At 38.6% G+C, this 13,122-nt stretch overlaps 1 protein-coding gene across 1 annotated transcript; it reads right to left on the bottom strand.

The window, feature by feature from the left end:
- Positions 1 to 2,728: 2,728 nt before the first annotated feature.
- Positions 2,729 to 11,899, bottom strand: Sspn (sarcospan). The gene is made up of 2 exons (XM_015498246.2): positions 11,781 to 11,899; positions 2,729 to 5,464 (listed from the first exon to the last, which is right to left on the bottom strand). The coding sequence occupies exons 1-2, from the start codon at positions 11,835 to 11,837 to the stop codon at positions 5,099 to 5,101; spliced, it is 423 nt and encodes a 140-aa protein (XP_015353732.1). The 5' UTR covers positions 11,838 to 11,899; the 3' UTR covers positions 2,729 to 5,098.
- Positions 11,900 to 13,122: the final 1,223 nt, after the last annotated feature.

The following is a 13,122-nucleotide window of genomic DNA, read 5'->3' as shown; positions in this document are numbered from 1 at the left end:
TCATAACCCACTTGAATCAAAGTGTGAAATATGATATATCAAGAACTATGTAATGTTTTGAACAGCCAACAATAAAAATTAAAAAAAAAAACGAAAATACACAATAGGCTGAGAATGTGGCTTAGTGGCCGAGTGCCCCTAAATTCAATCCCTGGTACTCCCTCCCCCCGCAAAAAAAAAAAAAAAAAACAAGTTAGGGTTAAACACATTTCTATTGCATCATGTTAGAATTTAGATGAAAAATAAGAGAAATGTCTCAGGCTCTATTTCTGCCTGGGAGAAGAACTGAGAAAAGATAAACACATTCAAAAACATCCGCATACAGAAACCAACAAAGGGATCAGACCAGCCCAAAATTATGTGCATTCTGTGTCTAGCAATAAAAGTTGGTGCTATCTTATTTTAAAAGCAAAATTTCTTTCTGTTTCTGGTGTATTAAAGTGATTTCACAAAAGGTGACAACACAACAGAGCTACTTTTCTAGTTTGATGTGGGAGCAGAAACCTGTATCACTGAGGAGAAGCTTCGCACACTACATAGAATCTGCTAGAGAAGGAAGAAACCAAATGTGTACTAAGAGCTCTCTAGGAGACCATCTTTTTGCTAAGTGCTATTTCATTTAACCTTCCTCATGATGCTGTGAGGCAGTTAGATTATTCTCTACTTTACATATGAGGAAACTAAAAGCCAATGGCTTGTCCAAAGTCACACAGGCAAAAAATGGCAGCCAGACTTCCCAGCCTGGACTCTACAGCCCCAACTCAAGGACAGTCAATCCAACTTGCAGAGTATGTCCTAATTTGTTAGCTTTTTCTGCAAGCATTCTACAAGCTTTTCAAACTAAACAAAAAGAACCACTGCATTTTACCACATAATTAACTCTTTCAATGAATGGCCTCAGAGTGGGCAAGCAGAGGTCTTCAAATTCCAACTTGAAATGGAAAAGACTCAAATGTGTAACTCTCAGCATGTATCTAATTCTTTAGTCCAGGCTTTATTTGTCATTAGATCATACAAACTAAGAAGCAACATTCCAGGTACCTTTCAAGAGATTTTTTTTTTTCCTGGTTCAGACTCGTTGCCTGGGAGTCATTATAATCTTGACTTCTGTGATGGAACAGAGTCCCCAAATAGGGACAGTCCCTGGGACAAAAGAGTCAAAATGATATTGGGTCTTGTGGATTCCCAAGTCAGATTTTTTTAAGTAAACACTAACCTGAGAGATTTTGTGTGCATCAGTCACTTTGGAGCACATCTCAATGCAGTGTGTCCAGGACTATGGAAATTTTATTAATAAAGGAAATCTGCTTATACACAACACCTTTAAAAACCACAACCTCAAATATGTAGAGACATTTGGTATTCTATTCACTATGTGATCAAGACCAGAAGAATAAACCACAACTCCAAAGTAAGACACTATTATTTTTGAAGGGAATAAAAATCACTTGAGATAATAAAGTACTAGAAAATCTGGGGAAAAAACCAAATCAAGGTGTTTATGTCAAAGGCTAAACCATTAAGACGAAGATCCAAATGAATATCTCCACTGTGAGACTATCTGTCCATCGTATATCCCGAATATACAGTGCACACCCAAAAACATGATGAGAATTTTGAGTATGGTAAGAACTGACAGCAGATTTACAGAAATGATGGCCACATGGCTATAGTTCAGAGATAATCACTAGAAAATATAAAAGCATGTTTTAGGTACAGAAGCCATTCGTTTTGCAGGGCAGCTTTTAAATTGATTTTTTATTATTTTTCAGTAACCACAGTTGTCCTTGAGAATCTTCCTTGGACACCCTCTATCCTAGCCTTTACTACAATTTTATAATTTATGCCAAATCTACTGCACGTGAGAAGTACAAGGATATCAAAAGATTCTCATGCCTTGAACAGGAATAGAAAATGCCTATATAATGGATTCTTCCTGTCAGAACAACACTCTGATATGTGTGGCTGGAATCCCCTCCGAAGAGATCATCCACACTTTTAATCCAAAGAGGAAAAAAAAAAGTTAGGCCTGTTACTTGACTACAGTTTCTAGGGCCCTGGTGTAGCTGTATTTTTAGGCTTGGCTCCAAGGCTCTGCCTACACACATTTGGATGGCGCGAGGGAGGCACAGATGGTGGTCACGTGAAGGCACAGACCCATCGAGTGGGCTCCGTGACAAAGTCTGTACATTTAGGCTGCTGTATTCCTCCTATTTCAAGTACTGCCAAGTCCCGGCTGTTTCCCTTTCTTTCCAAAGTCTTGATTCATTTAATACTCCTGAAGGAGGTGGGAGAGGAGGAGGATTGCGCAAATCTTACTGTTGTATGGTTTAAAAGAGGAGACAGTCACCATCTTGGCTCCTTGTCAGATTTTCAATGTAACATTTTGCTAAGTATAAAGCTGTGTGTCTGTTCCTTTCCTGTTGCCCTTATTGTAACTTCAATATTTGCAAAACATAACATCAAAATACTTCAAATCCAGCCCAAAGCAGTTTGTTATTCATGCAACACAATTCTTACACATATCAATATACAGCAAGCTCTCAGCAAAGGAATCTTTTTTTTTTTTTTTGGTTTTGTTCCTTCTTTTCATTTATATTTTTCTCTCTGGGGATTTAAGAATGATTTGATTCCACAATAGCAAAATCCCCACTACACCACACACACACACACACACACACACACACACACACACACACACATCTCCTGAGTATTTAACATACTAATATCAGGCTTATTACCAAGTCAGCTTTTATTGGTTGCATTATTTATACAAAGGAAGCAAAAAAAAAGCTAAAGTTTTTCAACCATTTGGAATACCCTGTGAATCATTTGAAATCATAGAGCACCTTAATTGATGTGTAGAATCTCAATATCCTAATATAAAAACCTGTAGTGTTTGCTATAAAAAAGTTGCTAAAGGTATTCAGGATGTGCTTCCAGGGGTGCCTGATTCATGGTAACTAGCACTAACTCAGTCCTTTCTTACTCTTTTAAGGGCAACCTGGAACATTCTAGATTCTCTGTCATTTTCTTCTTCATGCAGCAAACATTATCAAAAACCAAAATGGATTAAGTTATTGAGATTTTTCTTAACAGGGCACAAAGGACTTTTCAGGTTATCCTCAGAGGCTTGGTATTCTGTCAGTGAAATTTTTGTGTATAGTCAATCCTGCTCCAGACTCTTAGCCATTAAGCTCTCCAATGTTCCTCCTTGGCCTGACCTACTGGGTAGGAAGGCCATTTGTAAATCAGGTCAAAACATAAAAAGGTTTTAACATCTGTTAATCAAGTGATTTACCTAGAGAATATAAAAATATATTTACAATCCTCTGTGACTTTTTTATTTGGATATTTATGTTATGCAGACATTGACACAATTATCATAAGCAATGAAATTATTCATCTATCCTCAAAGAATCTATTTGATTTTGGGGTTGAATTTTGTGATTATTAAAGCATATCAATAAGCAATGCAGAGAGGTATATTGAGCTCAATCATTACCTTGCACTTCTCTTTCAACAGAGTGTACGAATAGAGAAAGTTCTTGATAGCATTTATGCTGCATGAATTTCCATTTTGAACTCCTTTTTGAAACAATTATATCATTCAGAAGTTAATAATAGTGATGATGATGATGATAATAATAATAATAATAACAATAATAGCAAAAACAGAGCAAAGTCCCCTATCACAGGCTACTTGTTTTTAATCATTGTGAGTCAAAAACAAAGCAAAACACAGCTGGTTACAGTGGAAAATGCCTATAACATCTACTACTCTGGAGGTGGAAATGGGCTTTTATTTGAGCACAGGAGTTCAAGTCCTGCCTGGGCAAAATAGTGAGACCTTGCCTCAAAAACAAAACAAAACAAAACAAAAAAATCATTGGACATATTTCTCAAATAAGCACTTCAAAACATTGAGTCTTGAAGTTCACTATGCATATAAATCAATAATAGGATTATGTATCAACTATAGTTTTATGAATAGAACTCATCTGCAGTACCCAGTCTTCCTCAAAGGTACTCAGCTGCCAAGAGAGATACTTTTCAACATATCACAAATGTGCCATTTGTAGAACATTTTCTATGACAAATGCTCTTGTTTTTGTTTAAGTGAGTGCTTTTAATCTATTAATAATTTTTTCTTTTCTTATAATGCTTGGCTTTCAAAAAAAAAAAAAAAGAAGATCTTTAGGCATCTTCTCTTGTGAGAGTAATTTTTCTTAACACTGACAGTGCTGCCTAAGTACAGCCAGAGCTCATTAAATAGACTTCTGAGCATAATTATAATTAACAATTAGCAAGAAATTAGTTTTAATGATTTGTTTTAGATGATAGAATAGAAGCATAATGTAATTATTTTTAAAACTTCTACATCATTAAGAATACAACTACCACCACCTTTCAATTATTGAGAAACAGATGATCATCCAAAGCATTCGGAGAGTGATCTACTCACACAGCCAAACCCAGGGAGCTAAAAAGGCCGCCGCCCCAGCCCAGGTGGTTATAATTATTTAGCCTTTTGCAAAGTCTCTTCCTTTTCTACTCTGATTTTGTAAAGCTATTTCATGCCTTGAAGACATCTCTACCAGGGAAAACAAAAAGATTTAGCCTGGACATTTGGCTCTTCCTCTACCCTGCCTTTCTCCAAGACACCATGAGAACTGTGGTTCAAGGTGGCAAGGACCAGAAGATACTACCCAATCTAGCAAGTGGCCCCAAAGTGCCAGTTCATACCACCCAAACTGGACTAACAGGAAAGAAGGTTGTATTGTAAGTCAGGGATAAAATGAGTGTCAGGAATAAACGCCAGACTGCAAAAAAAGATCTGTGCCCTTCTTTCCCGGTTCAGTGTTCTTTTAAATTCTAATATTCCCAAAACTCAATCTGGATTTGTTTTTTCTCAAATGAATTTTAAAAATGCAATAGAAACCTGAAGAAATGCTCTTTTGTTTTCCTGAAAAATATAAAAATATTCATTTAGAATGTCGAATAGTATTTATCGTCAAACTTTTCTTTCTAAAAAAACATTTTGTTTCCACCTCAGCTACTCCATGTGCTGTTTTCTTTCCACCTCTGAGCAAGACTATTAGACCTTTTGCTGTTGGCCTTCTGAAGTTGTCAGAGAGCACATCCTGACACCCACATAAAAGACCTGGTACCTATGTTTCCACATCACAAAGCAGGCCAACAAGCACACAAGGCCGCAGACCAAGTTCAGCACCATCTGGACGAGTAAGAACAGTTTGAAAGTGTCAGTGACGCTGGTACAGTCAGTCACATCCCGGTAAACAAAGGTCCTGCTGAGCGGCTCTGAGGAGGGCAGTTTGCACTGGCAGGAGTCAAGTGCAGTCTCACAGGTAAACCGTTCGAGCAGCGAATAGTGGTGGGCAGCAAATGCCACGGCCAGCACACAGACGGTCAGGCCCAGGGCGCTCAGCACAAAGTACAACAGCTGCAAGAAAGCAGAATAAAACCTTTCTGGTTACAAAGAACATGGGATGACTATTTGCAAAGCTAATTAATTAACATCACTCTTTTTTCTTCTCTCTTAGGAAGTTCTCCGATGGAAGGGCTGTCTCCTCAGAGACACAGCACCCAAGACATGGAAATAACTTTCGTGTTGATTTATTAGCAAGCAGTCCTTAAACTCTGACCCTAATACCATTTGCCATACAGATGTGGAGCCCTTTCTGCCATACAGAACTGAGCCAACTGTATTAGCTTCGTTGTGGAATGGTTGACGTCTAGATGTAGCAAGCCATTTAAAATAAATTCCAAATCAGATAGCCATTCCTGGATGACATATTGGGCTTATTTTGAAATCAAGAGCTGCTGATAACAAGACTAGGAAGAACAGTTTTCTATAAGGCAAACACTGTGTGGGCCAAAATTATCAGTAATTGATCAACTAAAAATACAGGTTAATGAAAAAAGACTGTTCCATGTGGTGGCTGCCGTACTACGTCCATAAAAGCCAGGGACCCAAGCAAGAGTTTACTGGGAGAAGAAAATTATGGCTCCAGAAGGCAGATGACTTGATGTTAGCTTCATCACTCATGTTCTGCTAAAAAACATGTAGTTCCTGGGAGTGAAAATAAACTCTAAATAGCTCCCCAGCCCCCAAGGCTCTGAGCACTGTTAACCTACTTGTTAGACTCAGGATTGAAAGTGGTTTACGTTTTAATTCTTCTGCAAAAGAACTGTGGAACCTCAGAACATTTGGCTTACTTACATCTGAAATGTTTTGATCAAAAATTGTTGGTTCCCACTGACATGGCCACAGCAAAATCTCTCATACAGGACAAGAAATGTTCTTGTGATTAGACTCATCTACTGGTAATGTTTCTCTTAGTGGTCCACCTGCTGAGAATCTAGAAAGGATCAGACTTTGCAGACCTGGGAACTAGCATCCACAGTTTGTAGTTTAAGATTTATGTTACCACAGTCCAAAGTCGCTTTTTAAAAGGATTAGTTCTGGTGAATGGGGACTCCCCAAGGTAAGGTTAGTTCCAGTCATTTTTTCAGATTAAAGTAGCTCAGAAAAGATTATGCCCTTCTTCCACCTCCAATTACATGTCAATTAAAATAAAAACACACATAAAATATAAAATATATGTATGAAAGTCATCTAAATGAGTGATTTCCCACACAGTGACAATTTCAAGTGTTTTCAAACCTTAAATATGGAATAATAAAATTTTTATTTAAGGTATGTGTGTGTGTGCACACACATGGTTGCGGGTGCCCTAACCATGTGTTTCTGTTTGCCTGTGAAGAAATCTATCCAAGATCCCATACAGCTTGATTGGATACCTGAGGTCACTGGAAGAGAGTGGAACTGGTTAAAATCATTTTTGTCTTAGTATATCTTAAGGAGTACATAAGTTTTTTGAATCTTCTCATCAAAGATAATCTTTTCAAATCATTCAAAGGGTTTTCAGATGTAACCCAAGTTAATCTTCATCTGTGAAACAGTTTATAGAAGCATCTTATATCTCAGGCACATAACAAGGATAATTTATAGTCACTGTGCTTAGTGTTCCTTGGAGGAAGTGAACCAGATAAATACAAAGTGGCAGTATTATAAAATTTAAAAAGGAAATATGTAATTTGCTGTATTGAAAGCAGTGCTTTGTTCCTGTCCCCAGTATATTTAGTGACTATATTTTATACAAAAATGGAGTCTCTGGGCTTAAAAGTATGGGTTTATTGTGTGCAGCTAATGGAACAGAATACTTGAAATGTTCTGGGTTGCTCTGAAATATTTAGACTTGGTGATCAACTTTAAACAGTTGATGCCAAGAGGCAAACTGTGTTGGCCATGTTGTGTGAGCATACCATTGCAACTGTTCTGGCGCAGCCAGCAGAGAGCTGGGACCTATTTGCTTTGGGAACATCAGTACTTCATTCATAATTACCAGCAGAAAAGACCCAAGTTAAAGTGATAATTTCCTACTGGCTAGTCATCTGCTTAGTAGAAGGACCCCAAATGGAGTTTTCTTTTTATTGCCACCAATGAATGGAATGGGCAGATCTTGTAATTACCTCAACACACTCATAGACATACACCCTTAAATAGATTTCTGCAATACTTATTGGAGACAAAGTCCATTTGCTAAAATTGGAAATTTTATCTATTTTTTTTTCTTCTCAGTGCCTCTGGGTAAAGGATTAAGCCCAGGGCCCTTTTCCACTAAACCATATCCCCAGCCCTTTTTATTTTTTATTTTGAGAAAGGGTCTTACTAAGTTACTGAGAGGTCTTGCTAAATATCTGAAGCTGGCCTTGAAATTGTGATCTCCCTGCCTCAGCTACCCAAGTCGCTGGGACTACATGTGTGTGCCATCATGCTCTACAGTTTTTCCTTTTTTTTTTAAGAGAGAGAGAGAGAGAATTTTAATCTTTTTATTTTTCGACAGGCACAACATCTTTGTTTGTATGTGGTGCTGAGGATCGAACCCGGGGCCCACGCATGCCAGGCGAGCGCGCCACCGCTTGAGCCACATCCCCAGCCCACTTTTTCCTATTTTTAAACGGATAATTTCTTGGCTCACAAATTAAAAGATCTGCACAGCAGTACTAGGTGATGGTTAAGAGCATGAATCAAGGAGCCAGACTGTCTGAGATAGAACTTGGCTGTCCCCTCAAAAGCTGTGGGTCCTTGGGCAAATTAATCAATTGATGTGCACCTGTGTTTCTTCATCTGTAAACTTGAATGACAATCATGATAGCACTGACTTCATAGGAATATTATCAGAATCAAAAGAGTTGACATCTGCAAAGGGCTTAGAACAGAGTCTGGTTCATAGTAGCACTGTTTAGGTATTTGTGAAATAAATAAACAAATTAGTAGAGAAGGGGAAGAATTGCCAATCCACAGGACCCTTAGCATATCAATGGTATTGTCTTTGTCTTATTCTCTGTAGTGTGGGAGTAACAATGCATACTTGGCTTGTGGAATGGATGTAAACATTTACACAAGAACAGTGATTGCTCAATTTTAATTGAGCCTCTTAAATATGTTAGAAGCCAGCAAGAGTACAAAAAAAGCTATGCATGCCCCTTAGCTCCTTTGAATATGAACAAATTCACATACACCTAGTGCCTCCGCTTCTCCCACTCAGAAAAGCATCAGTAAACAGGAAGAAGCCACAGAATAGAGTTTCTTATCCATTTTAGGTCATAAATATATACTTGATCCGCTAAAGCCTGTGGGCTATATCTGCAACGCTGTAGCATTTTGCCTTCATGGCTTTAAACTCATCTGACAGCAACAAGCTTATGGGTTAGAATCCATAATTTAAAATCAAGTGGCTTGTTTTACCTACACAGCACGAATAACTATCAATGAAAGTGTGTACGATGACCTTGGGAATCCGAGCAAATATATCTTGATAACAGCCCCACGCGGGAGGCATTCGTCTTGCGGGTGTCAGCCCAGCGGTCTGGCGCTCTGCTGCGGGCGGAGGCGCGGTGGCCCCGGGTGCTTATGTAACAGCAGGGCCTGGCGGGTCTCGCTCCCTCGCTCCTCCGTTCCCTGCCTCTCTCTAATTGGTACCCGGCTGCGGCTTTCAGGCTTTCACATTCGGTGACTTCGGGAGAAGGTGGTTCTGCTTCAATTTAATTACCTTCCCCGGTGGTCTGAATGGTAAAGTCCCCTCTGCACACCGCGCAAGAGCGGGCTGCCACAGAACCCCGGGGGCTTCCTAGATGTGGGCACGAGGGACTGTGCCCCGGAATGTTCCCGCAAGCACATGAACTCAACACATTTCTGAAAATTCAGGTGCGCCCCCAGAAATAGGGGCCACGGGGAAAGGCAGGAGGCGCAATCCACAGTAAGATGGACCGCCAAGCCCAGGGTTAGAAGCCAGGGAGAAAGAGGAAAGCACTGGTGGCATCCAAGACCTGCCAAAGGAAAAAGGTGTGTGTGTGTGTGTGTGTGTGTGTGTTCGCTCTCCCTGGCTCTCGCTCTCTCTGACCACAAGGAGATTGTCATCATCGCCCGATTGCTTGCCCTGGCTATCTGAGCATTCAACAGGAGGAAAGAAATTCTCAGACAATGCTTAAGCCAGGGTGCCAACATGGGGGCACTCAAATGCAATTGTGCTGGTAAGAAACACCTAACATGCATTTCATTTCTGCCCCCTCCTAAAAGGGAGAGGAAATCACTGTGCTCTGTTGGACCACTAGAAAACCTGGAGATGAGTGAAGCTGATTTTGGACCTGAAGATACTATAAGCCAGCACCTTAGATTGCTGGCAGCAAGCATCACTAAAGGTCACATTCAGGGGAAGAGAAAAGTGCCTCAGTATTTGTCAATGTCTGTCACAGGTGAAAAAATTAGGTAACTAATGAGATCTTCCTAGTGGGAAATTCTCAACCTGGCTGACATTGGCAGTGACTTTTTTCTTTCTTTTCCTTTTTTTCTCCTTGCTCCTTCTTTTAACTAAGGTGCAGACATTGAGATGCCTTTAGGGGTCTCTCTGAAAGTGAGGCATTTCCTTCTGCTGTTTTCTGGGATCATCTGTGAGGGAAAATGAGGGTATTGCACATAAATTAATGAAAACCTAGTTTAGGGGGTTTTTCGCCTACTGAATTAAGTTCCTGTTATTTAACAGACCATTTTTACCAGGCTTCCTTGCTTGCTTCCTTCCATCACCAAGCCTTCTTTTAGTCAGAATGCAACAAAAAAAAAAAACTTGAACTGAGGCTTTGTTCTATCTAGGCTTCTTCTTTTAAGGAAAGTCCTTAGACACAAAAAGTAAAATTTTCAAATGTAGATATTTGTACCAAAATTCTAACTCTTCACAATTTTCTTAAAAACAGCATCTATTATTTTTTAATTAGAAAAGTGATGTCTCACTATTGGAGAACATTTCAAAATTGGAGAAAATTACAAAATGTTGCTCTTTATCCCTACACTCACGGATAACTATTTTTTATGCACAATGAAAGATAGTCTTTCTTCTGTGAAATCATATGATAATTTTTTTTGTAACCAGCTTTTTTTCATTAGTTAATAAAATGTAAACTTTCTTTGTTCCATTAACTTCCTTTTTACATCATGATTTTTAAATTTTATTTATTTGTTTGCTTATTTGCAGTACAGGGATGGAATCCAGAGGGGCTTTACCACTGAGCTACATCCCTGGCCCTTCTTATTTTTTAATGTTGAGATAGGATTTCACTAAGTTTCCCAGGCTGGCCTTGACCTTGTGTCCTCCTGCCTCAGCCTCCCAAGTCACGGAATTACAGATGTGTTCCACCACACCCAACTACAGCATGATTTTAAAAAGCATCAGCACTCTGCTCTTTTATATTAATGGCTTCAATTATACTACAGTATTCCAATACATCTTATGTTCTTCATCTTCATAATTTCCAAATAATATTGTTGACTTAATTTTATTCTAGTTGAGGTGAACAAAAGAACATCCAGTTTTTTTCTCTTTTTACATTTTTATGAGTACATTATAGTTTTATATAATGATGGGATTTTTGTTACATATTTATAAAGTTTTTATGTTTTCTTATAGAAGAAAAGTAAATAGTGTGAATAGAAAAAAAAGTTACTGATAATTTTTTATTCTCTGCTATAATAATTGAGAGAAAATGTAGGAATTTGATTTCTACTAGCTTTGATTACTCGGTTTAGTGTTTATGTCCTTAAACTCTGAAAAGGAGGTATCTATGTTTCTCTTTGGAGAATATTCTGTTCATCGAAAATGCTGTGCATTTGAATTGAGTCCAAGCAAATTCACTGTCCTTAACAGAGAAAAAATTCACATAAATGAAAGACACACACACTTGCCAAGCCATGCATATCCCAACCATTGCCCTCAGACTCCTGGCACAGATCATTTGGATGCACCCAATGTACTTTTTCTGTCTCAGTGATCCCACCTACAAGGGGAAATGCACTTAAATTGCTTCTTTATTAAAATACTCCAAATAACCCCCAAGATATGGAAGTGGGTACTGAAAGAGCCACCTTTCCCTGGCCAAGTGTTTTGTTGAGCTGATGAATGCTCAATATTCCTTTTAAGGGCATTAAAGGACACACTTCACATGCTCCATGCCAGCCCAGCTCATGGAAATTAAGACTAGCATTACCTTTGGGTGCGGATCAATGCCCTCCTAAAACATTTTTTGGCCTGCCTGAAAATGTAATTTCTAGACACATCAGATATGCAACCCTTTAAAAAGCACTCCTTTATTTTATACTTGTATTTCTATTGATGATAAAGAAAAGAAAAATAACAACTTACTTTCATAAAAAACTGGATACATGTCCGTTCGTCAACTTGATATGAGACACAAAGCATAAACAAGCCCAGATAGGCCACTAAGCAGACCTGAAATGCAGAACATGGAATAAAGGATGTTATCAGGGCAAGTCATGGTTCTACTGACATCTCAGTGTCTTTCACTAGTAACATACATGTTATCAAGCTGTTCATTTCATTTTACTTATTTATATGTATTTACTTAATTTGTGGAACACAATAAAATCAATTTATTTCAATTTAGCTAGTATTTATTTTATCCTTTTGATGATCCCATGTACAAGGATGAATAAAGTTTTCTCAACATTAATCAGCATACAGTTCAGTACAGGCCAAAATAAATACATGCACTACTCTGTGGCAGGGCCTAATATGTCAAATACTATTCAGAGAAGTACAAAAAGTGGAAGAAGTTACATTGAGTTAGGCAAGACAAAAGGTTTCGCTCAACAAGTGGATTTGAAAATGGCCTTTGAAAGACATAACAATAATGGTCACTAACATTAACTAAACACCATGTGCTAGAGCTCTTCTAAGGGCTTTGTAGGTACTTCCTCGTGTAATCGTCATAAAATCTAGGTGCTATTGTATGTTGTAAATGAGGAAGCAGAGGCATAAAGCAAGTAAATAATGGAACCAGGATGCAAACCAGGTAGCTGGGTAAAAAGCAGCCCCAGGAGCATGGAGCTGCACCTGCACCATGCACTTTGAAAGAAGAGCACAGTTGAATGAATAAAACGTAGAGAAGAAAAAGTAGGACCAAGATTTGAGGATGCAGGGCTGGTTTAGTAAGTCGTGGAGCTTCCTTGAAAGTTTTCAAACAGGGAATGACATGATTTGAGACTGTTTCGGGAAAATGAACAGTGATGTTGGGTGGGTTGGAAGAGAACATCAGGATTTTATTTTACTAACCTGAGCAAGATTAACATATCAGGTGGGTCAGAGCTCAGGGGATTGCAGGCAACTTCAGATAGAGCAGTGGAGGGAAAAGGTGTAGTAATGTATTGCACGACTGCTGGGAGGAAAGCAACTTCCAAGGTCTTGAGTAAAGATGATGGACAGAAGGTAGATGTGCCTCACAGAAAGGCTGGTGGGAGGAGTGGCGGCTTTGAGAAAATGCACTGATTCCGTTAGTTAAACTGTATTTTCTTTTTTGTGAACTGGAATTTTTTAAACTGTGATTTGAAATTTCTAATCAAAGTGAATCTGTTCACATTCAATTTTGGAAAGTTTAAAATGTTGATAAAGATAGGAAACATAATGCAATAGAATTGCATTTCTAATAGGCACAATTTTCCTAGAGATAGATATTGGAGGGGTGACT

The sequence above is a fragment of the Marmota marmota genome, unplaced genomic scaffold (genome assembly GCF_001458135.2).
Source record: "Marmota marmota marmota unplaced genomic scaffold, marMar, whole genome shotgun sequence".
Taxonomy (NCBI): domain Eukaryota; kingdom Metazoa; phylum Chordata; class Mammalia; order Rodentia; family Sciuridae; genus Marmota; species Marmota marmota.
Note: the sequence above shows the minus strand (reverse complement) of the source record. Positions and strands in the feature narration are given on the sequence as shown.